This window comes from Ischnura elegans, chromosome 10 (assembly GCF_921293095.1).
Source record: "Ischnura elegans chromosome 10, ioIscEleg1.1, whole genome shotgun sequence".
Lineage (NCBI taxonomy): Eukaryota > Metazoa > Arthropoda > Insecta > Odonata > Coenagrionidae > Ischnura > Ischnura elegans.
The window spans coordinates 100,905,544-100,931,053 of record NC_060255.1 but is presented as its reverse complement, the minus strand read 5'-3'; the positions used below and the strand labels follow the sequence as shown (position 1 = coordinate 100,931,053).

The 25,510-nt window shown below is 38.1% G+C and overlaps 2 protein-coding genes across 2 annotated transcripts; both read left to right on the top strand.

The window, feature by feature from the left end:
- Nucleotides 1–9,319: 9,319 nt before the first annotated feature.
- LOC124166926 lies at nt 9,320–10,304 on the top strand. Its single transcript, XM_046544641.1, has 2 exons — nt 9,320–9,551; nt 10,123–10,304. The coding sequence occupies exons 1-2, from the start codon at nt 9,320–9,322 to the stop codon at nt 10,260–10,262; spliced, it is 372 nt and encodes a 123-aa protein (XP_046400597.1). The 3' UTR covers nt 10,263–10,304.
- Nucleotides 10,305–18,639: 8,335 nt separating this feature from the next.
- LOC124166914 lies at nt 18,640–19,831 on the top strand. Its single transcript, XM_046544628.1, has 2 exons — nt 18,640–19,145; nt 19,354–19,831. Exons 1-2 carry the CDS (start codon nt 18,870–18,872, stop codon nt 19,543–19,545), a joined length of 468 nt encoding a protein of 155 aa, XP_046400584.1. The 5' UTR covers nt 18,640–18,869; the 3' UTR covers nt 19,546–19,831.
- Nucleotides 19,832–25,510: the final 5,679 nt, after the last annotated feature.

Here is a 25,510-nt window from a genome sequence, read left to right as displayed (position 1 = left end):
TATTAATACACTCAATACGCTTAAATATTAATCCACTTGGGGCAAAGGAACGAGTGTGTGAATGATGAATGGTTTTAAGTGTATCGCAGCTGTGATGTAGCTACTCCTACTCTTTTGCTTCATGAAGACTCGGGTACTAAACTCGATCGATTATGTAGCATACAATCTAACTTACTTTCAGCTCATCCTCATTCACACATTCGCGCTTTTCTCCTATGTTTTCTTTCGTTCTGCATTCCTTAGAACTTCTATCCTTTAGACAACTGCCTTCATGGTGACCTTTTGAAATGGAAACCCACTTTGTTCCAAATGATTGTGGCTCCTTCATTCTACGGCTAGCCATGAATATCTTTGCGCACATACCCCTACTATTTGAACCAAAGTTAAAAATCAACGCGAGAAAAAACAAGAAAGGTAATGCTACCAAAATCATATAAAAATATTAAAGGGTACGGTTTTTATAAGAGTTCAAACTGGAGTCTCTATACTTTTGGTGCGGAGAGAAAGAAGTTCGCCCCAGCATTATTTCCTTCGTTTCATAACCGCTAACATCTCGCACCATATGAAAGTATTTTCGCTCTCTTTCATCGAGACCCTTTAAAAAGAATCACGGTGCATTTGAACCAAAAGGGAAATGGTTTCTGAAGCACTGTGTGACACAGTACGAGAAAATAATATTTCATAAATTGACAGTTGAGAGATACCGAAGAAAAAAACAATATCATTTCAGTGAAGTATTTCCCATTAACTCTGACCTGAATGTAATTGAATAAATTCATTCAGTGCCATAGTCAGGAATTTTATTTTGGGGGAGGGGGTGGGAATCCAAAACGAGGGAGGTCCGGATGATAATTTTTCAAGAACAGGGTACCGATTGAAGGGTTTTAACTAAATTTAACACTTTTCATAATCGAAAAAATTAATTTGTCGAAGAAATATTTTCTAAATTCATGATTTTTTTATATCATAGCCTTTTTATTTAATTTGTCTAGTTTTAATGATTAAACAAAAGAGCAATCTTTTTTATGATGGTGTAATAATTTATCACTTGCGACTTTCCCCTGCTCAATAGTTAATTTATTCTTTTACGTATCAATATTTCAGGGGAAAGGGGGAGGGGTCCGGCCCATCTGAATCAACCTCTCTACGCCACTGAATTTAATAGTTATTAACCCATCTTCCGACAAAAAGTGGAGTGTCATAAAAAAAAAACTCTGTAATCACTGTTTCTTCATCTATTTCCGCGATAAGCTAAAGCGACACCGTCGTCATCAGGCATTAAACAACGCGGTGGTATCCCAGAAAACACAATTGTATTCATCGTGGGAACACCGCGGAAGCCTTCTCAAGAAAACCGGTATATTGTAAAAAATAAATACCTACATGTGGCTTTGGCGAATCAGCTAATACCTTTAGACTTAACATTAATACACGGTGAGAGAAATATTGCTTTTAATTATTAGTATTGTAATCAAGAGCGATTTTTTGCCGAATCGTAGTGATATAAAATCATTTTAGCTCATTCATTCCCCCATCATCAAAATAAAAACAACATTGAACATTACTCAATATGTCTAAAAAAAAAGGATGGAGGATGCGAATGGTTTTTACCACTCAGAGAAGATGATAATCTTTAAAACGCATAATTTTTCCATCCTACCCCATATTGAACTGAGTTCAACTCAAAACAATGGAATGTAGCATAGGGCGAAAGGCCATACTACCGATACTACCGCGGGACAGCAGAGGGCATATCCTGCGCCGCAACAATACTTTCGTTCACCTTGGAAACCAGTAAAACGTATCCGTACGGTGACATTTTATCAATTGGATTTTCCAAGCGATAGAGAGCGGATGCGATAGCATATTGTGGTGTTAAAAACGAAGTTTAAACGCACTGGTTACAGTATAAAACAGCTTCAGTAAATAATACATCGATCACTTGAGTAGCAGAGGAAGAAAATAGTCATATCGCAGGGATTTGCAGTGAGCTACAGCCGGCGGAGTTCCGATTTCAACCAACAGAGCTCGAAAATAACTCCTGAAAATAAGAGCTTGCATTTATTTCCTGCTATTGAATCTCATAATCGATTCCATTCAGTGGATTTGGGGTTGATACCAAAGAGCAGATCTCGCCATCTATATTTTCCGCCACGTACATCATGGAACGGATTTTAAAGAGAGTTGCATCGAGCATCTCCGGGAGTGTGCTGGGCAACAGCCTGGAGGAGAGGCTGGATTATGAGTATATTGCCCACCTGGAGCATATTCAACCGAATTTGAATGGAATGCCCAACGAGCTTCTCAATCAGGCAGAGAAATGGTTGATTTACCTGGTCGGAGTGACTACCAAAAGCCTGGAAGAAAAGGAGAGGCGAAACATCCACCTGTTCGTTCTCCGCAATGCCATGGCATCCGGAACCCTAATGGGTGTACGCAAGAACACAAATCCCCCAAATCCAGGGGAACCAATGCCTCCACGTCCGAGAATGTACTTCGACGACACCGGGGAGGAATCGCTGGTCACGGAGGTCATTGGAGAAGACCTGAGCGACGCTTTGTGCTCAGAACTCAACGGAGAGGAAGGTGATGGTGCGAATTCGGGCAAAAGAGGGCGTGTTCAAGAGCATCCAGTGACACAAATTCCTGTCATCGCCAGTGACATCTCGCCTGGTGACACAAACCGTCCTTCCATGACGGCTGAAAAGGGAAGAGAAGGACACGACCATCGAAGGGGTAACACCGACGTTCGTCCAGATGCCGAAGGTGAGGTAATAAATTCAATGCATTCCAAACCTGTGAACCGTGGCTCATTTAATCATTCTGCCGTGCCAACTGAACAGAATACAGAAGACAGAAACGAGGGAATTGGTCGCAAAAGTGCGAATCTCAAAGCAAAAGGTTTTTTGACAAATGCAAAAGGCAGACACGAGGAAACAGATAACACTAATACTCGTGTCAGTGGAGCAGAAGGAGGAGCTCCTGAATTTCATGGACGACCACCCGGGGTTAGCAACCAATAGAATAGTTGGCCCACAAGCTGCTTCCCAGAAGCAGCAGCTGCGGGCACAGCTAACCATACGCCTTAACGCCTGCTCTAGTGGAGCGACAAAAACGGCGGAGAAGTGGGCTAAGGCAATATTGTGCTTGCACTAATCCAATAGCATTGTCTCTAATTTGATTTTTTGACAGTATCAGAGGAATATTTATTGGCAGGACTGGCGGTGCGACACGAAGCAGAAAGCTGCCAGGATTATGGGGCATGCCAGAGGGACAGGAGGAGGGCCATCCCTCAAAGTGACAGCCCTCACTCCTCTTGAGGAGACATTGCTTGGGTTGTTGGGCCAAGTAGCTGTGGAGGGCCATTTAGATGTACCCGACTCCATGCAGTTAGAACTATTTGCTGAATCGTAGAAACCTATAAAATGGAGTTTGAAGGCAATAATTTGTTTTTATTGAGCAATCAAATTGAATGGAAACAGAATACAATTGCTAGATAATGCTGACAGAATAATATAGATAGAGATAACAATTTTTAATCCATTTTCATCAATTATTTCATCCAAAACCAAACCATAGAAGTGCCAACACCCTATTTACACATAAGACTACATATTTCAATCTATTATGGTCAACATTAGGGGAATGGATAATATCTTTTCATGCTCATGAGAAGTTGAGTAGTGTACTACCAAAAAAAAAAGAAACTTTAAATGGCAATACTTGTCACATTACAGTGTTGGCTTCAGTGATAAAAAACAATAATAAACTATTAATAAGGAGAATATAAGTAACCGTTTTAGTCACAAATGGCATGCAATATAGTATTGACTATGTCTGTGAGATAATTTAAAATCTCAATGAAGAGGAAAATTAACAGAAATCGATGAATAATTAATACTATCAGTTTATTAGTTCAAAAAGCTCGATACATTATAATAAATCTATTTATAAATATCCCTTAAAGACAAGTTTGTTTACCAGTATGAACACATCACCATAACTACTCACAGAGAGCCAAATAGATAATATTGTGGTATTTTGATTAGACATAATTGATATAGGTAATGTTTTATTTTTATGTGGACATATAGATATCCATTACCTTTTTATGATCACCTGATCAACATATGACAACATATTCCTAGTGTTACATTTGTGCAATCTAATTTTTGTATCAAACTGTTCATTTTTTGTCAATCATAATCACCCTTGAAATTAACATCATTTACATTGCCCAAGACAAAAATTTTACATTGCCCAAGGTCACCCTAGGATGCTTTGAAAAAAAACCACATGCTAAGTAACGTAGAAGTTTTTATCTTCCATTTAGTATCATACATATTAACATATCTTTATCTTTATCTTTATTCATCCACGGCGAGGATTGGCCCTCGCGGATGCTGTATACAACACATTTATGAAAACATTCAATACAACGAAACATACAAAACATGTACATTGGATTAAAACATTAGAAACACAATAAAATTTAAAAACAAACAATTTAAATTTACATTTAAAATAAAAGAGAAGAAAAGTCCAGCTCAAAATACTCATGAATTGAGTACAGTGGATAATTGCACAGCCACTTTTCCAGCACATTTTTCAGTCTAGTGATGCTCACTGATCTGGCTTTGCTGGGTAATTTATTAAATAATTTTACTCCCAAATTGTCAGACTGGTTGTTGGTCTTAAACAGCCTACAGTAATTAGTATTTAGGCTATTTTTAGCCCTAGTGTCATGAGAGTGGATGGTGGATCGAATGGGGTAGGTATCTAAGTTATCTTTAATGTGCATAATGCTGCGAAACACAAAGAGGCTGTAGATGGTGAGGATATGAAAGTTTTTAAAAATTGGCCTGCAGTGGTCACGGGGCCCAGCACCACTCAGAATCCTCACTGCTTTTTTTTGCAGTTTTAGAATTTCTTTGGTTTCTTTTGCATGTCCCCAGAGTCGAACACCATAGGCAAGAATACTATGAAAAAAAGCAAAATAGGCTAATCTCATGTACTTTACATTGATACAGGTTTTAAGTTTCCTCAATAAGTACAAAACCCTAGAGAGTTTTTTGCTGACTAGGAAAACATGTGAATTCCATGTCAATTTAGCGTCAATATTGAAGCCTAGAAGCCTGACAGGATCATTGTTTAGCTCAGTACTTTTAAGACAGCATGTAAGATGTTGTGTCTTACCATTGTTCAGAAAGAGATTATTGGCTGTAAACCAGAGTTGAGATTCTTCTATTGCCTTTTTTGTAAGAAGTCTGACTTGGCTAGGAGTATTGCATTTCTGCACCAGAGTGGTGTCATCTGCATATATCATGCAGTCCATAGAAAGATTGTAAGGTAGGTCATTGATTAGAATAAGGAACAAGAGAGGACCAAGGACGGACCCCTGAGGAACTCCATGTTTCACTGGAAGAAAATCAGATTGGTTACAATTTACTTGTACCATCTGCTTTCGATCAGTGAGGTAAGAGGTCATGAATTTCAGCTCACTGTTATGAAAGCCGTAGTATTGGAGTTTTTGCAGGAGGGTAGCATGATTGACGCAGTCAAAGGCAGAGGTTAAATCACAAAGTGTGAGTGAGACACATTGCTTGTCTTCAAATGCCCTTGATAAATTTTTTACCACTGACTCAACTGCCAATTCAGTGGATTTCCCCGGGCAAAATCCAAACTGGGAAGGGGTGAAGAGATTGTGTTTCTCAAAGTGTACTAGAATTTGTGTATAGGCAATAGTTTCTATTATTTTAGCGATCACTGATATAATGGTGATGGGCCTATAGCTGTTGGGAAGAGTAGTGTCTCCTTTTTTGAAGACAGGTATGACCTTAGAATATTTTAAGGAGTCTGGGAAGTATCCAGTGGAAAAACAGGCATTAATAATAATAGATAGAGGATGAGCTATAATATGTATTATGGACTTAATCAGATCATTGGAAAGCCCATTGATGTCACGACTGGTGGAGTTTTTAAATTTTTTTACTACATTGAAAATATCCCTCGTACTAATCCATTGCCACTGAAATTTAGGAGGGGATATCAGGTGTTTATTGAGTAGTGCTAAGGCATCACACCTGTTATTTGTGATTTTTGATAATGTGGTGTCCACGGAATTGACAAAGTGATTGTTGAAGGTATCGGGATCAATTGTAATAGGAGATCTGTTTATAGAAGTGCCTTTTTCCCTATTGATCACATTCCAGGCAGCTTTGAATTTATTAGAGGCACTATTAATGAAATCCATGTTCGCATTTTGTTTCGCTTTTATTGCTGCGAAATGATACTCCTTATTCAATCTTTTATACACTTGTTTCAAATCCTCAGTGGGTAGTCGCTTGTACTCATGATAGGCATGTAGTACACTTTCCCTGCGTATTTGGACCTCGGGATTGTTTGAGTGGCCACGTGATTTAAAGAATTTTCGGACTGGGACAGCTTTTCTGGGAAAGGATTCATTAAAAAGGGAGATTAAGGTTTCAAAGAACAAAGAGAAATTTGAATGACTGTCGTTGAGTGAGAGTAAGCTAGTCCAATCCACACCACCAAGCAGGCCTTTAAAGACTTCAAGGCCGTGAATGGTGATTGGACTTATGTACCTAGTGCTGGATTCCCTAGGTGGACTATTGTTAATTGCAATCAACTGAAAGAGTATGGCCATATGGTCTGCAACAAGAGGATCGATGACAGTAAGGTTATATGCATGAACATTAAGAGTGGTTATCACATTATCAATACATGAATTGTTCCTCGTGGGTTCACTGTTTACACAATAGAGGTTGAAAGATCTCAGGAGATTAGACAGTTGCCTGCTACTCTTAGAGGAATATCTCATATCAATGTTTAAATCAGCACCAATTACAATGTTAGCATTAAACTGCATTAAATGACATAGTACCTTTTCAAGCTGTTCAAGAAACTTTTCAGGGTCGCCATTAGGTGACCGATATAGGGAGAGAACAATGAGATTGTATACACACAGAATAACAGCTGTGATTTCGAAGTGCAGTTCAATGCAGTACCTAGTAGTATCGATTACTTTAAATTGAAGGTTCTTTGATAAAAATATGCACACACCACCATGTATATGATGAGAGCGACAGAAAATTGAGGCAAGATTGAAACCGTCCACCTGATAAAGGCTACCTTCATCAACATGAAGCCAATGCTCACTGATACACAGAATATCACAATTTACTGAGTTGAGAAATAGTTCTAATTTAGTTATTTTATTTTGGAGACATTGTACATTCAGGACAGCAAGATTAATGAGTTCCTTACCAGCTGTTGGTTCAAGAGGAGCACTTCTTGTGATCACCAAGTTGGGATTCCCTAGTCACAAAACACACTTAATTATTTCTGAGCACAGATGATTTTTCCCTTTACTGTTCAAATGAAGACCATGACGAGTGTAGAATGAACGGTCAAACATGAACCAATATTAAAAAATGCAGTTACATAAAAGGGCAGGAATAGCACAAATAATATGCTGTGAAACAAAAAATACTAATTTAGCTCCTAATATGGCTGTTCATCTTCTAAAAAATTAACAGAGTGAATAATAATAAGGCTCTCTGCTAAAAAAAATTAACATTTCTCTTAAAACATGATGGTGTTGAAATAAACCTTACCTTGCAAGGAAGTATTAGAAACAGAAAATGGAGGTCACTTAAAACATCATAATAGCTGGGAGTGGATACCACGGAGTACATCCATAATGCTGATGATTTATATCAATACTCCTACCTGTGTTAAGTTTAGGGAAGTTAAAATTAACTAGCTAAAATTAACCTTCTTCACTTCAGACGGAACAGTTGGGGGTAAAATAAGTGGTATAAGTAACTGTCTATATCCAGGAAAAAAGAGGAACAGTTGGGGACCAAAAAAGTAATGACAATGACTGCTTGCTCGAAATAACTTAGACACAGCATTACATTGAGATAGAGAAGAAATATTAATTTAGTATGGTATATTCAAAGTTTATGCAATTTCTTGCTGATCAAACCATTTTCCCATCAAATAAAACATTTTGATTTGGTTTGTTAACCGAGGAAGAATTAATATGCCTTAATTAATTGGTATAGCATATTTTTAATTGACAATAGTAGATTTAAATATGTTGACTTATTGAATAAGAAACACATTTTATCAATGTTGTTGCAATCACCCAAAGAAGACTGGTTTAAAGTGCCAGTTTGAATACAAAGAAATCAGCATTAGTGATATGAGAATACTTATTCATTTCCTAATTGAGAATGAGGTTGAGGTTTTCACACACAAAGTATGAGACTGATACGATTCAGCAAAAACTTTTGTATTCAAAAGGCTTTGATATTTTAATGTTTGGAAGGAAATTTCTTAGCTTTTCTACAAAAACACACACTTTATTGACGACTAGTTTTGGTTACACTGTACCATTTTCAAGACTAGTGATACACATCAGAATTTGCCGGTATATATACTCTGTGGTAGTGGAATGTCTAGGAGGGGGGAGTGGAAAGGGAAAAGGTGGTCATTAGCAATGGGTTCTTTCCTCTTTACAATTTTTAAAATTTCCAACTGTTCTCTGATGTCCAGCTGTGTTCCTTTTTTGACTCGGTGCAGCAATTTCGGGGTAAAATCCACAATTCAGTGCATCAGGGCTATTTGGTATCAATACAGACTTGGTTGATACAGACTTTGATATTTTTTTATAATGGAAATCTCTATGAAGAATGTCTAACAAGTCTTATGGAGGGAACAGGCCCAATAATGAGTATATTTTCATTTTCTCCAATGAAACTTATTGTCATATGAGGTGCATTGCAGAGGGTACACTTTCTTATAGCCTGGCATTGGTGAAACCAAAACAATTCCTTATTAATGAGGAATTTGTAATGAGAAACGAAGACTTCCGATTGTCTAAATGGAGGTAGGTGTCTGACCTCATTTTCAATATTGCTGGCTGTTCTAAATGAATACACTTATTACTGAAGGGCTGAAATTGGGAACTGGTGGATGATTTGATGGGTGGAGTGGTGGGAAAAGTGTCATTTCTGGGGAAGTTTTTATCCTTCTTATTGGTGCTGTCAAATGCTGAACTGAATCAGCCAACCGGTATTTCAATACCTTGGAATATCCCAATATAGTAATAGGCCTAAGTATAGCGTAGAAGCAACATGGAAAAGAATTTAATTCAAACAGTTAACCATTGTATCGAATTTACCATTGTGACCATCAAAGAAATCTGAGGCCTCATGTGTCATAAACTTTTCAATATTTCTCACAGGTTACAAAGCAACGAAGTGGTGGCATTCCTGATTCCCACCCACCAATGCAACTTCCTACCCAGACCTTATCTACCTCAACTGAAATTGATACCTCACATAACACTTTCCCTGAAACGGCAACTTTTCCCACCACTCCACCCATTACACCATCCACCAGTTCCCAATTTCAGCCCTTCAGTTTTATCCCTCAGCCCATCCTAGATGACACAACACCGACAGCATCTCCTCCACCTCTACAGACCAGCAGCCGTAAGAGGAAAAGGCCAGTTGCCCATCGTAAGTAAACCTGAAAATTAAAAAGTTACATTAGAAGTACTGTTGTTGCTATTGTTAACTGGTAATAGTTCAGAATAACACATGAATTTGTACTTTTGGAGAGGGAAAAATTTAAGCTACTCCATAAAATGAAAAAACACTCTTAGATGCATTAATGAATGAATATTTGCACTAGGATACTACTCTGAATTATGAGTAGAATGAATAAGATGCCTAAATAGATTAACCAGCAACATCAACCTTTATGGTTAATTATTGAAATCTCTTATATATTACATTGTACCCATTATAACATAGGAAAGCTTACTCAAGGAGGGTTGAATAGTGGGAAAGTGAAATACCAGTGAGCATGTAGGTAATGCATATTGCCAATCTTTTGAATCATCTACTTCTACTCCAACAAGTAATCAAAGACTCTTTTAATCAAATAATCTTTCAATTAGAAGGGGCGTTTGCTAAACCTAATCTAAACCTGACCTAGATGAATATAATTCATGAGTTCAAACAATTTATGTAGTAGAAAAGAAATAAGTTCATTCATCAATATTTTCTGGTGCAATTTCCATTGCAGATACCCCACCAGACCAGTATGAGGAGAGACTGGTAAAAGCAGCGGAAGAGAGGGCTGCTGCTGCAACATCCATGGCGGAAACGTTCAAGGAGACTGCTCAATTTTTTTGTGAAACTTTGAGGGAGGTGAAGACAGAGTAAGTTAGTGGTAAAAACGAGCACATTATTTTGAAACACATACCCATAATTTATCTTTGCAAACGGAGAATAATGGACTCCCTCACATTCCTTGCTTCTCCCAATAATGCCTTAGGATGGGCATTTAAAGGCTCTGGTGGGATGTTTGGCATTTGCCCATTATCCTCTTCTTCCTCCGGTATGGGCAAACCATGCCCAATACACATATTGTGGAGTATTGCACATGCATTTATTATCCTTCCCACTTTGGCAGGAGCATACTCAAGTGTGCGGTGAAGGCATCTAAACCTTGATTTTAACACACCAAAGCACCGCTCCACAGCACTCCTAGCCCGCACATGAAGCTTAGTATAGTTTTCTTGCAGTGAACCTTCCACAGCATCCAGTATGGGTGTTTGCAACCAAGGCTGGTGTGGATAGCCTGAGTCACCTGAACAAGCATTTCATGTAATTAAACTGGAGCTGCCCAACAAGCAAAATTTGATAATATTAACTGCCCCCTTAGGAATGAGGTTTAAAAAATTGGAATTTAATTAAATGCAACAGTACTTTCCACAATATTTCATTCATGGGCCAAAATTTTGGCCCATCATTATTCACAAATTTTTTTTTTTTTGGCATTTGGAATTTGGCATTTTGATTCAGCCTTAAGGCTGAATCTTATGTTGAAATATGCGATGCGGTGAACAGTACCATTTTTCCAGGTGTATTTTTCTCCATTTAAACACAAATTTCTGTTTTAAATCACTGTTATAACATTACATTTTGCAACTTCAACTGCATTCCAATCTAAATTCTCCTTCCCAAATTCCTTTTTTTTACTTTTCCCGCTTGGTTTGAGTCATTAAACCATTTTTAACGTATTCTTCAGAGCATGCAATAGTTACAACTTACAATTAGCTATCAATCTTATCTTGCTCAGGCATTTTCTTCAATAGTTATTCAATTTATGGGTTTCTATTGGAATGAGATTTAATAATTTGACATGAATCATAACTACCTAGTAACCAGCACCTCTCGCCACTTTCCCACACTGCCCTCATTTCTCTGCACACCTCAGAATTCCTCCAAATAAAAGAATCGTGTGTGCTGCCAGGATACCTAGCCACACAGTTTAAAATTCTTAGCCTGCTATCACACACCTAGAAAATGCAGTATAACACGGAAAAACGAATTTAATGTCCATATAAATAAATTATTTTCACCTATTCAACAATACTTACCATTTGAGCATTGAGGGAATGGTATGATTTTCTATTTACATACAAATTTTCCCTCTCTGCTGGTGCTCTTATGGCCACATGTGTGCCATCAACATATCCCAGCACACCAGGAAATCCTGTTGCTTGGTAATTCCTGTTGTGAAGCAGAAATCTTTGGCATTAACATCAATATATTTTTCATTTCAGATTTATAAAGTATTTGAGGTGGCAGACGTAATGGTAACAAATTTTTATATGTATTTGAAATAAAATACTTCCACTCCTGGAAGATGCTGTATTATTTCTTTACATTTATAAAGCCTTGAACTTGTGGATTTTGTTGAAAAGAACTGGGTAAGGTGGAATTTTCATCAGCAATTGCTAGGTGCAGAAGATGCCTAAAGAAAAGAGTGTAACAGTAAAGACTGACACCAAGTCAAAGGTTCCTGTATCCAAAATTAATGAAAATTTATGTTGCTATTAAATCCATCAATGACTACTTATGGAAATGTAAGGGACATTCAAGTTAAGGGCAAATGCATCTTTGTGTTTTAAAGTATTCTTTTATGTATGCTGTGAGAGAAATCGACAATGGCTTACTCCTGTATGGCCTGCCGTCTTTCATTGCGTGTCTGTGGAAAATGAACCCAACGTGTCAGCACTTGAGGAGAGTTCATTGCACCAATCACTTCTTCAATTGCACGGCTGACAGCAGCTTGGCTGAGGCCCAGGTGGCAGTCACTCCCAGCAGACTTTTGGTAGCTGCCTTGCCCAAAAAAATGTAGAGCACATAGGACCTAGGAGCATTTCCGAAAATAAATCCTCAAGTAAAAATTTCTCCCTTGAAACAGAGCTGATTCTGGGCTGAAACTCCACTGAATGCACTCAAACTGCCTTGAAACAACCTTGTCACTGCACTGCACTGCCTTGTCCTCAACAAGAAAAAGAGCACTCAACTGAAACTCTGATGCCATTCTCCCTTGCAAGTCCATTGAATTTGAACTGCTTCTCCCTTGCTGTATGTGTGCTCCACTGATACTGAACTGGACAATAGCCTCAGGCCAGGTCGAATTTATGGCTCCACTGAATCTCTCTTGCCGAATGTCTTTACTCCCCTGCCACAGAGCTGCTGCAGCATTTGGGTATCCCCTCTCCCTCATGAATTTGAACTGCTTCTCCCTTGCTGCACATGAGCTCCACTGACACTGAACTGGACGGTATACCTATAGGTTCATAGGCCAGGCCAACTTAATAACTCCACTGAATCTCTCTTGCCGTATGCCTTTACTACCCTGCCACTGAGCTGCTGCAGCATTTGGGTATCCCCTCTCCCTCATGAATTTGAACTGCTTCTCCCTTGCCGCGAGTGTGCTACCCACCGTAAGTTTTGCCAACATACGGAACCCTTCTACCGGACATATACGCGACCCCTGTTTTCAGCGGCAATGTATTTTTTTAATTTAGCTTTTGGCAACACGTATATCTTTTCCCGCGCGTCAAGCTGTCGGTTGCCGTTATTTCTCTCAAGTTGCTAGGAGCGAAAGACGAGTGGTGAGCGTGGGTTTTGGCATGCAAAGATTGATGGCATAAATATTTTCCCGGTACTTCGACAGTTGTTAACGGCAAGAATTAATCGAAATTGAGGTGAAGGGGAGAACGAGGTCGGTGGTGGTGACTGCAGTCATAATTGGAGGTAAGCGTTTTAACTTCTCTGATGGCATGTTTACTCCGTCCATGTTTAGCCATGAGAACGTTGACATTGAATTCGTGTTTTAATCCAGGCACGTCTAAGGATTTCAAGCTCCTTTTTGGGGGTTATGCAGCCAATACCGAATTCTTCGTTCAACGCGTTGGCGACTGCCGTCCACGTTTCCTGCCTCATATGGATACCCCGGACGAGGAGGATAATACACCGACCGGTCATCAATGCCGCGGATGCCGCGCCGTCCGTCAGTCATCCTGCGGAGGACCGGACAAGGCTATTTTTTGCCGTCTTGGTGAACCGCGGGCAAAGTTTGAACACTGCGGAGTTCTAGGAAAGGATTAAAAAACAGGAGCTGGGAATAGCCCAAAAAGGAATAAAGGGAATATGTGGAAAATACAATATGAACAGCAAGTGTGATTACAATCCTAGTTTTCCAAAGAATTGGACAAACAGAACACCCTCTGTCCCGAGCGCCGGGACGCCGCTCAGCTACGCGCCGTGCGTTGTTTTACATTATTCAACAAAAGTGGAAAAGTTGCTAGTATGCGCAGGATTTTATCGTTCCGTTACATAGAATAAACCTCGCTCTAACTGTTGATGATAATATCTCCGCGGAGATAAGTAAGTTTATCTCTGATTTAGTTCAAATTTAAACGAAAAACAGTTAATTTTTAATTAATATATAATGGTCATTCAGAAAGTGTTGTTTTCCACGATGAATAGCGTTATAGTATCTAAAATATATATATTATCGTTTTGTATTCGCCAATAGAACAATATTTATGTTTTGTTCACACACCAGGGCAACAAACATAGAGATTTAAAAAAAAACGTAGATTTGGAACTTCGCGATTTTTTATCACTTTTTGAGGGATATTACACAAATAAAGAGCATAAATGAATTTAAAAAAGTCAACGTATTTGGAAGTATAGACATTCTAGAACAATACTACGTAACTTTTGCATTTAAAAAAAATAGTGAAAAATTTGGGTTTTGGCCAGCTTTTTTCGATTTCCGCCCACTGTGCGCCGCGATGGGAGCCTCACGATGCCTCTGGGAAAGGATAGGAACGGGACGGGGAAAATACCTCAGCGCTATAGAAGCGAAGAGGGCCCTACTAACAGCGAAACCAGGCAGAGCCATTAATGTTCTAACGATCTTGGAGGATCATTCTATGAGGAAGAAGGACCCAACGATAAAATTGTTAGATAATCGCCAACGGCCATACCACGTTGAATACACCGGTTCTCGTCCGTACGCTACTCAATAAAGTTGAGGAAAAGTGACATGCTGACATCTTTCTCATCGATTAAAAATTAAAGAAAATAAATATGCCCTCTCATTCCAACGGCTTTTCCCGACGACTTTTCGTTCGTGCTCCAAGGCCTTTTAGCCAAGAGACAAATTTTGCAGATCTCCATTTTTAAAAATATTATATTTTTAGCTTTAGCTGATTGATTCCGAAAGTGCAAGTGCGTTGTAATTTTTTTATGGCATTATATTTAAGGAGGGGACCAACATGTCAGGTCACTGGCGCCGTTAGGGATGTGATGGGGAAAAATTTTGGAGATAAACCCAGAATCGGTATTGGCCTGCTCTAATCGAGAGGTGCCAAGGGGACCACGGCTTAACGTCCCATCCGACGGACGGAGTGCTGAACTCGAAGTGCCCGGCACAAGCCAGTCAAGCAGGGATAGCCTAGACTCAGAGAGAAACTGTGCCACTGCCGGGCTTTGAACCCGGGAGCAGGAGGTGGGAAAGACATTGAAGCCACCTCACCAACCGGATCCCAGCCTCACATATTACTGTCAGAATTTTGAAACTACATGAAGACTGAAAGAGTTGTTAAAAGGGCCTACAATCGCTGGAATGGTTGAAGACGATAAAAACAAGATGAGCGTGTTTGGGAAAAATTACTTTCTATTCACGCTTGATGAGAAACTAGATTTTGATTTGGCATAGATGATACGTATAAAGTAAAACATTGCGAAAATTGGAGAAAAACCACGTTTATTTCAAGATGATTCCTCAGAGTAAGGATTCCCCATTCTTACTCTGAGGATAATTCAGTAAAAACTTGGAATTCTGGGACGAAAAAAATCACGACCACTTCGTATGGTGTGTCAAACTGATGGCTCATACTTATTTTGGACGTTCATTCTAGGCCAAAATTCCCTCTCTTAATCCACTAAACCCTTTGCACCGACATAAAAAGTGAAACATAAATATACAAGAGGTATAAGAGTGGAAAATACAGAAGTTAGGGCAGACAGTGGACAAAAACCCCATGGGGCAAATGAAGGTATCGCAGCGGAGTCCAAGACAGCATCACAATATTGCTAATGGAAGAGGAGAAGTCCAATCTCATCGGAAAGTTTAATAATGACCATTGTCATAAATAGTATTCAACTTTAATTTGAAATAACGAACACATTCAATGCGGATGATATTTTCACCGAAACCTCCAGTGACGGAAGGGTGATTTTGCTTCATAACGGTGGTCTTGGAAGTAATACAACAGAATTTGCAATTTTTTTTGTTTCTATTTCAAGCAATTAGTAAAAAACCCTAATGACATACATGTATGCCACCCGTCACCAGTAATTGACAATTCACGCAACCCGCATTACACACATGCAATTTTCCTTGTATGAAGGAGTGAACTTTTCATATTTCCGTTTATAATACTTCTTCTACCATTGATTCCTTAGGTTAATGGCGGAAATATCTTGGAATTAGTCTTTACGTGTATTTTTTTTGTTTCAACGGCCGTAGATTTAATTTTTTCAAGTCACAGAAGTAGAACACACAATGAACGGCAAGAAAAATATAAATTTATGGGATAAACATTTTTTTAAATCTATGTTACCTCAGAGTTATTGCAAAATTGAAACATTTCAATAAAAATTCTCACAAATGTTTATGATATATTTGAAAGCAAGGCCTTAGAGCCCTGGTTGACCTTCACATTCTGGGCAAATTGCAGTCACTGTCCTTCGGATGCCTTCACGGTTAGCGGAGAAATGAAGAGCCTGCATCATTCCTAAAAACCTATCACGGCACATTTTCTCCCGAATATCGGTACTCACACTAATTCTGACCTCCAATCGTTAAAAATCGTGTTAACCCTAATTGCGCCCATGTGGAGAAGAAGGCCCAGCCAAGTTTCCAGTTCTCCCTGTCTAACAGCTTCCAATCCATTATGCCCTTAGTGAAGGCCCTTGGTGAAGGATTTTGGAGGAAAATGCTTACAGCATTTTTCTCCGTCTATGAGAGGATTATTTCAAAGAAAATATCATTTGCAAGTTGAAATAATCTCTGGGAGTGCCGCTGGTAGGGAGGGACTCCAACCTTGAGCCTTAAAAATTATCCAGCAAAATAGTACCATTTGTGTCATGGAGTGTTGCATATGTGATTAATACCTTAGTTTTTATGAAAATTAAGACTGTATCTGTACCTAACACTAGAATGTATTAATGACCTACAAAATGAAAACACCATAATGATCAGAGGACAAGTAATTGATGCGGAGCAATGACTAAGAAAATATGCCGTAAAATTAGGAAAAAAAACCCAAATTATGTAAAAAAACGTAATTTGCAATAATTATTTTAAAATTATTAATAAAGTATAAAATACGACCTTTTGGACCGTATGGAAACATTTTTGAATAAAATAGTAAGTTTTGAGACGGGAATACACGTTATTAACAAAAACTAAGTCTGATAATATTTTTTGTGGTTGTACATAAGATATGAATAAATTAAAAAATAAGATAAAAATACTATTTCAAGGGAATAAATAATGGTAAAATGCCGTAATGCTTAAAATACCTCTGAGTCTATTTTTTTCCGCAATTTCGTTTACAAAGCTAAGGAAACAAATAAACAAGTAAAAAAATACAGACCAATACTGTAGATAATGTAATGCAGTGTTGCATACGCCATTAATATGTTATTTTTTTTATGAAAAGGAAGAAAATCCGCAACTAACCCAACACGTATGAATAACTCAGAAAATGAAATAAAATAGAAATGAATAGAGGATTGGTAATTGACCTAGGGAAACGAATAAGAAAATATGCAGTAAAAGTAGGAAAAAGACCCAAAAAAAATCACCCAGGATAAACGTAATTTGCATTAATAAAAAATGTTCCTAGCAAAAGAAATTCAAATATAACATCATTAACTGAAGCACCGCACTAAGATCATTTTTTTTATAATGTAGTGAGTATGAAACGGGGATAAATATCTTCAATAAAAAAGTTAGTCTAATCATAATTTTTGTGATAGCACATAAAATATGAATAAATTAAAAATAAAGGTCAAAAAAACAAACTTAAAAGAATAAACCATATGTAAGACATGATAATGATATTTACGATAAGAATGATGAAAAAGAGACGAAGGAAATGAAAAGAAAAATCTCAACCTGCCAAATTGTTCCAAAAACAGCAGTAAAGTAAACAAAAAAACACTAAAAATGAAGGAACACGTAGAACTAGAAACGGACACTTCCGCAATGGTGTAAGGTCAATCCCGAAATGCGGGAGGGTGAAAAAGTAACGCTAGGCGCGCTCGGAGCACCCTAGTGACCAGCGGAAAAACGTACTCCCGAAGACATACATTTATGTCATCCGCCTGAGTGGAAAAGCCCTCATGACATATATATATGTCATCCGCACTGAATGTGTTAATTTAGAATATCATGTTGAATTTTGCAAGTAAAATAGAATAAGTGGCCTTTGCGATACGCCCAAAAGCCGATTCAGACGACACACTAACCGGCAGTTCTTATTGCACCATTTTCCGATACACTGACCATTATTTTATTAAAAAATAGAGGCAGCGCATTGGATGACATTTTGGGACACACTATTTCCCCCGCATATAGTATCAGCACTTACTTACGGGCGGAAAAAGTTATTTATGGCCGGAAATACGACCACATATCGTGAAATTTTAAATAACATCTAAGAAGCGGTGTCATGAATATCGCTGAAAGATCAAATGGGACTATACCATGACTACTCATTTACCTATAATGAAAAAGCGTAGAAAATGACTAATTTTCAATCCACTCCAATTGATTAGCACTTAAGTAATACATTAAAAGTCCTGCTTTAGATCCACATTGAAACTGTAAATCATTTTACAAACCTTAATTCAAGAGGAAAAAATAATTATAATACGCTACCTTCAATGAATAAAACAATATTTCTTATCGAAAGAAACAGTACCTCAATAAAAAAAATCGACTCTCATTTTGATACACCGCTGGTAAATGTCATCAATACATCAACTTAATCGTTATCAGTTCGATTAATTGCAATAACCGCTTTATCATCGGATGCTCGGAGGAAGGAACGAGGAAGAAAATGAACAGAAAAATTAAAATTTTACCATTTATACTATCACACCGGGGACTGTCATCTGGGTTGCTATGCCTTTGTTTATAAACAAGCGTCACTACCCAGTTTCTCTATAAATACCTGGGATGGTTGCTGAAAATGCATTCCTGTCTGAGAACCTGACGACAACAGAGGTCAGCACCGTCGAATATTAATTATTTTATCCGTAAAATGTTTTCCACAGACAAATGGTTGTTTAATAAATATATGTTGCCAATCTACAGCTTGCTGAATAAGCTTCATAAAGAAATATTTGAAAAGAGACGGCATATCGTCAAATAAAAGTGACAAAATGAGAGTCGCCGTGTCTTCGCAACAACATCTGCCGACCAAAATAAACAACAACAGCCAAGCGAAGATCATCCTCCCGCTGGAGATCGATGACTCCCTCGCGCCGATCGGACAAATCATTCGAAACGTGCACACGGCGACGAGATCCGTGATTCGCATCCTGCGGCGGACATCAAACCCTGTCACGAGGAAGAAGAGCTCGGCGAAGTGCACGAAAGTCACGAAGGGAGGCAATCGGAAGACAAATGCAGGAAGACGGAAGCGATCGGGGAAGGAGGTGCGGTTCATTACATAATTCAAAGCCATTCCCATCACTATTCCTCTCTTTATTGACCCAAGGAACATTTCGGATTACTCTTTGTAGGGATATGATGCGTCTGAATATGTAGAATTAGCATTAAAATCCTAGAAACCCTAAACCACCCTAAACACATCGTCAGTTCTTATAATGTTGCTAACAATTACGATTCCTCCGTCTTCATCAGGCGCTGAAGGCGGTCCCAGATGGCGATGAAGTGGATGAGATGCTGATGGCCAACTTGCCATCTCTGGCGAAGGACGCGGCCATCGCCCCATCAATGGACTCCAGTGCCGCCTTCCCGGATACCATTGACTGGGAAGACATCTTCTCCGTAATCCCCGAACTCAAGGACTACGATCTCCAATTGCTTCTTTAGAATGGCGTGACAAACACCTGCACACGCCTTTTTTGTACTCTTTTTGATGTTTTAAACCGATTTTACTCTTTTGCTATGTTTTATCATGATGAAATTTACAAGTGTTGGTCATATACCCCAATATTTTTTAAAAAGTTTTTCTCAGATGATGCATGTACTTTGTGACAAATTCTATCTCCAGATTTCATCCAATGAAATCTCAATTATATTTTGGAATGTTTTATGGAATACGACAGTTCTGACTACTGTGTATATTTGTTATAAGAATAAATGTATTTTATTTTTTCACCGATACTATTTTCATTATCTCATTTTAGCATTTTACTCATTTCTTCATACATTTATCAATCTATTTATTGTTTTTTGAATCCTTACCGATATAGAATAAAAATTTGATACGACTACTCAACACCAACCTTAGAGCCGGATTCGGGGAAGAAGGATTCAACATATACCTAGATAGATTACCAATGGATGAACTCTAGGCTTTCCATTTTCAATTTACCTGACTATACCCTGATTTTTAGACCATTTATTTATTTCCCCCTTTTTATATCAATGTAGTAACCATACAATACTTATTCCTAATATCTATGCCTATATGACGATCTATAATGCGCCCTTCAATTATCATTAGAGGCAAAGATTATCGGTGAATAAAAACTGTGAATTTCGTCATAAAAATCTGTCAATTTCGGTTTAAAATTTCGTCATAAAAAAATAGTTTCGTCATAAAAATTCACTCGTCACAAATATTCTTTTTTCCCAAGAACAATAATTTCACCAATAAAAATGCTTATTAGCATCTGAAATATATTTTTAATGGTAAAAACCTTGATAAAGAAGGGTCAAAGCAAATGCTGAAGGAATAAGTTAAGCATTTGTTAGATACACATACCATAAACACTTTTCTATGTATGTATGTATTTCAACCGCGTACCGCTAGACAAATGCGGGAGTTGTATAGATGGGAAATATTTTTGATTGGTCTAAATTTCACTGTCTCATTGGCCTGCATGATGTAAAAAACTTATAGTTTTTACTTAACACATTGATAACAAAAGTCTATAAGGTCTTACACAAAAAATATTATATCAACACATGCAAGTATGTGTTTATCTATAATCTATAATTTTTTTAATATGCCCTTTGAAATTATTCACACTCTGGAATTTAAAATTGGCTGAATCCTTCTTTTACTGGAATTGAGATCCATTGGTCAAACTTGACTTTAATTCTACATTTTTTGGAAATTTAGTGGTTCTTTTATTTATATTTCCATGCATGGAAAATCCTCTTTCTGCATCTACATTTGCCACAGGTATCCACAGGGTTTTCACACAATTTTCTACAAAATGGGAAAAATCATTTTAAAGGGCAAGAATTAGTGGAAGTACTGAAAATTCTTTTCCTTCTTCCTGAACTGATCTAACAGAATCCTTCAAAGCAGAATAGCCAAAAAGTTCTTGAGTTTCTGTCAATGATTATGTGAGGACATTAGCAACAATTGTGCTTAAGTCCCTCACATCAGTTGTCAATATACACCTTGTGTTGAATAATCTTCCCATGGCTGTAATAATATTCCTCCCTGGGTCACTGTATGCAAGGAATGACAACTTGATTTTAGTCTTTATCCTATTTGCTTCAGGACCTCACACATGGGAAGTTTCACAGATTTTTGAGACTATTAAGTGAAGATTCATATTCTTTTCCAAACTGTGCATTGATGACTAGGGTAAAGGAATTCTATAAATTAAGGTTGAGTCGGTTCTAAAAAAATTTCTGTTCTCTGTACCGTTCTAGTTCTCCCCCATCAGTTCTCGATACTCGGTTCCTAGGATGAAATCTTTTTAAATTTGCCATTAATTCAGGTAATTAAACAACCACAAGAAGTGAATGAAAATAATTTCACGAAAAATGTTAATTAGCAAGAAAGGTCTGTTAAAAAAACTCAAGATCGCCTCCATAATTTTATTTACCAAGTAAAAAAGTTAAATAACACATTGTTAAGAATGCATGATCGACCAACATGTCTCATTACATCAGGCAGCCACTGGTTCTTTCTCCAGGTTTTTTTTGTAACTTCCAAGTCAGATTAAAATACATTCTGTCATGTAACTAGTTTAAATTGTTACTTTAATTGACAACTGATTTGCATGCTTCACTGTCACAGTTCTAATAACCTCAACAATAAACTGCTCAACACGCCGGTACAGCGACAACATTCATAAACTGAGCGGCCATGAATTAACGCAAAATTGTAATGCGGGGTTGCATTCTGCAGGATAACCACACTTCTCGACGCCTTGCATAGGTTTATCAACTTACGAATAGGCTCTCGAAATGCATCTTGCTCGTATATCGCAGAATTGCTGTATATACACATGAATCAATCTTAACACCACTCTCAGACGAAACAATTTTCCGCTGGTGCCGTTCAAGGCACAGCACACGGCGTCGCAGAAAGTCGTTTCGTCTGAAAGCCGCCCGAATTTCACGTGAACGGCGGCCGGTGAAAAGTCGTTTCGTCTGAAAGCGGCCTCAATGTAGCATAGCCCATATTTCACGCCGTAGACGGAGCATCGCCGGGCCGGATTGAAATGGGCGCCTTGCCGTCAACGCAACGGTGTGATTCGACTCGTTTGAAGACATCCATAGACCTATAGTATGTTGAAAGAACGTCACCGTGCCGTGGCCGGCGAAAAGTCAGCTTGATTGAAAGCGGCCTATGTGGCAGCGGCTACAGAATTTTACAATGTTGGCGAGAGCGACAAATTGACGACCCCTTAAATGCGCGTGCCAGGGAGTAACTCTCAAAAGAAAAAGAAAACATTGACGCCATGCAATCGGAAAGTAATATATGCATTTTCAAATCTTTTTTTTTTTTACTTCTTGGCCTTGAATACGCTGCGAACCATTTCGGGTTTGGGCGCCAAATTCAAATCCTCGCAACAATTCCGAACCGGTTCCAAAGCACCGACTTGATACCGGTTTTATAAGAAAACTTAAAAGTAACGGGGTATTTTTTTTACCGGCAACGGTGGAAAATATCGCGCCAAATTCGCAGAATAAGTGCTTAAACGCGAAATTTCGCGGAACCAAGTGAATTTCGCGCAACCTTGGAAATTTCGCGTTATATTTCGCGTTTCGCGGTTCGCGAAAATTCGGTGCCCCTAATTATCATCAATATGCTTATGAGCGAGGGATGTTAGGTCACCGGCTTTCTCATAAAAAATAGTGGAATATGAGATTTGTGTTGCGGTAATTTGACATCCGAGTCCCACCTCGCATTTATTGATGCCCTTTACCCTTTGTAGCAGGAACGAAATGCTCATCTGGTTTTCATAATATCCCTCATATTTCAGATAAATGAAAATCGGAACTTCATATTTCCGACTTTCACCCGATTTTTGTTTCCCCGATTTACATGACCGGTATGTTTTCTGTTGAGGCTTTTCGGAGATGGAAGAGTGAGGAGATGGAGGAGCTCCAGATATTAATGTAGACAGATAGTTCGTCGCCAGCCAATTCATAGCGATCCTACTCAGAGGTACGGCTGTCGGGAGCGACAACCAACACCTGCCATTAACAATTTTCGAACTCATAACACTGTTATCCTTTTTGTGTTCTGTATCCGCGTGAATGAAGCATCCCAATTTTACATCTACACCGCTCGACCGTAATGGGGTGTATCACCTTTTTTATTCTTGCTTTTTAAACTATAATAATATTTACGGGGAGTAGAATCCATATGATTATAAAATATAATTATCAAAATAATAGGAATAGAAACCTAAAAGGAATAGGATGTTACAAGTGTTAAAATGTTCCTATAAAACCTAAGTTTCTACTCCAACTCAAAAGAATGAAATAAACCTCTTTCCCTGTTCCAAAATTAATAATTACACGTTCAAAACAAAATAAAATATGGGGCGCATTTACTTTAGGTTCGATGCTGCAGTGATAAAAATTCGTCATCATGTATTTGAGAGTTTAGCAGCGTCATTGTGTAGAACGTTTACTGAGAAACAATTTGATCAGATGTTAAAAATAATGCGGACAATATTCTTGAGGTTGAACATGCAGTCTGTATATTTAAACGTATACCTGTAAAAATTTAAACGTGGGACTCCGATGCACTTGGTTTCCATATACCATACCATAAAGGACTTTAATAAACGCTAGTACCAACCTCGTTAGAGTACTTCATTTTTTTTAGCTGTAAACGGCTGGTGTCCTAACACCCCCTGCCACACGCCTTTTAGGCGGCTGGCGGGGTATTATATAGATGTAGATGTAGATACCACAAAAAAAGATTTTTTTGGTTTGACAATGAATGTAATACGGCAATTGAAAAGAGAATTATTGTGAGAAATAAAATGCTGCAGAGAGGTTCGCGAGCATCAAAACAAGAATTGGCGAGAGCTAGAAGAACAGCGCCGCCCGTGTGTATGTGCAGTGTGCACGAAAGGAACACTAGGAAATACAACGGTAACAAATTTAGAAATGGCCGCTAAAAGGAAAACCTGAAAAATAAGATAAAAGTAATGTCGAATAACTCTCTTAACAAAATTAAGAGAACATTCTCTACTTTAATTGTTGTATTTTGTTTTTAAGCTCAAATATGAGAAGAGCTATCAGAATCTTATGCCTTCCCCCCCAGAAAAAATTCCGGATCCGCCCCCGATATAAACCTCTGTTATAAGGCCTCAACTTTTACACGGTTCCTCCACAGATTACCAATAATGATAAAATACAGATTCTATACATATTCACGAGTAATTCCAGGCTTCGCGATTCGCAATCTAAATAAAAAATTGTCATCGATAGAAATATACGACGGAGAGTAGAAAGAGTAATTCATTAATTATATCACAAAATATAATTTGGCACTGATAATGTAGGATAAAAAAGAGGCCCTTCTTGATCACTCCTTTCCAGAATCATAATGAACTCTATTTTTCATACTGTATGAAAAATAAAACCATGGACTATTGCACACATATCTAAAATACTGTATTTAATCATAATCTGCTCTAAATTCAAATCAAACTATAGCTTGGATTATTTTTTCCAAAAATATTCTTTGGGATGCCGGTGCGATGTGCACGTTGCATATATTGTTATTTTTTGTCAATTCGCCGTCTTTGGGGAACAAAAAATTTCATTGAATCGGCTGAAAATTTCGATTGAATAATACCTAAAGGTAAATTCATCGTTGGCTATTGGTCGACATAATGAAATGTATAGAAAAATGGAGGGTCAGAAGATGGTTGCCTCTGGGCTAGTGGTCATCTCAGCAGACGTGTAATTGCTTTATAGAGGTAAAATTTCTTTAGCGGCTCCTCTCCTCTCTTGAGAAAGATAATGTCAAATAACTTTAATATCTAAATTAAGAGAATATTCTCTACTGTAATTGTTGTATTTTGTTTTTAAGCTCAAATATGAGAAGATTTATCAGACCCTTGTGCCCCCCCAGAAAAAAATCCCGGATCCGCCCCTGATATGAACCTCTGTTATAAAGCCTCAACATTTTATCTATTACGCGGTTCCTCCACAGATTACCAATGTGGTACGTCCCATCGAAAATTAGAGCAAAGTCTACCCCTATGTATGTTCCATATTTTCATTTTTTGTTTAGTTTTCTTACCATCTAACCAAGGGTTTTTGTGTGCCCACCCTAGGTCAAGAAGAATTTTGTTATGGAGGGGCACCGAGCAACGTGTATAGCTTCATGAGTAATCGCATTTGCACTTGCGAGTGCGGATAAATTCCAGTCTTTCCTTTATTTTAAGTGGAAACAACAGCTGGTGCACTGCCAGACTTACTTTACGTCTCATGTGTGACTATGCTTCAGATAATGGCGAAATATGGCGCTCGTAATTCCATTGTATTGACTTATGTGTCTCGTCTCACCGTACACATTCAATTTTGAGTTTACTCTATCGTATGCCGCGGTGAGGGC

What these genes read in the sequence shown, in the direction of transcription:
- LOC124166926 (XM_046544641.1), top strand. Translation starts at nt 9,320, where the DNA reads ATGCAACTTCCTACCCAGACCTTATCTACCTCAACTGAAATTGATACC. An exon ending in GAAAAGGCCAGTTGCCCATC is followed by an intron (nt 9,552 to 10,122) that starts GTAAGTAAACCT and finishes TTTCCATTGCAG; the next exon opens with ATACCCCACCAGACCAGTAT.
- LOC124166914 (XM_046544628.1), top strand. Translation starts at nt 18,870, where the DNA reads ATGAGAGTCGCCGTGTCTTCGCAACAACATCTGCCGACCAAAATAAAC. An exon ending in GGAAGCGATCGGGGAAGGAG is followed by an intron (nt 19,146 to 19,353) that starts GTGCGGTTCATT and finishes CGTCTTCATCAG; the next exon opens with GCGCTGAAGGCGGTCCCAGA.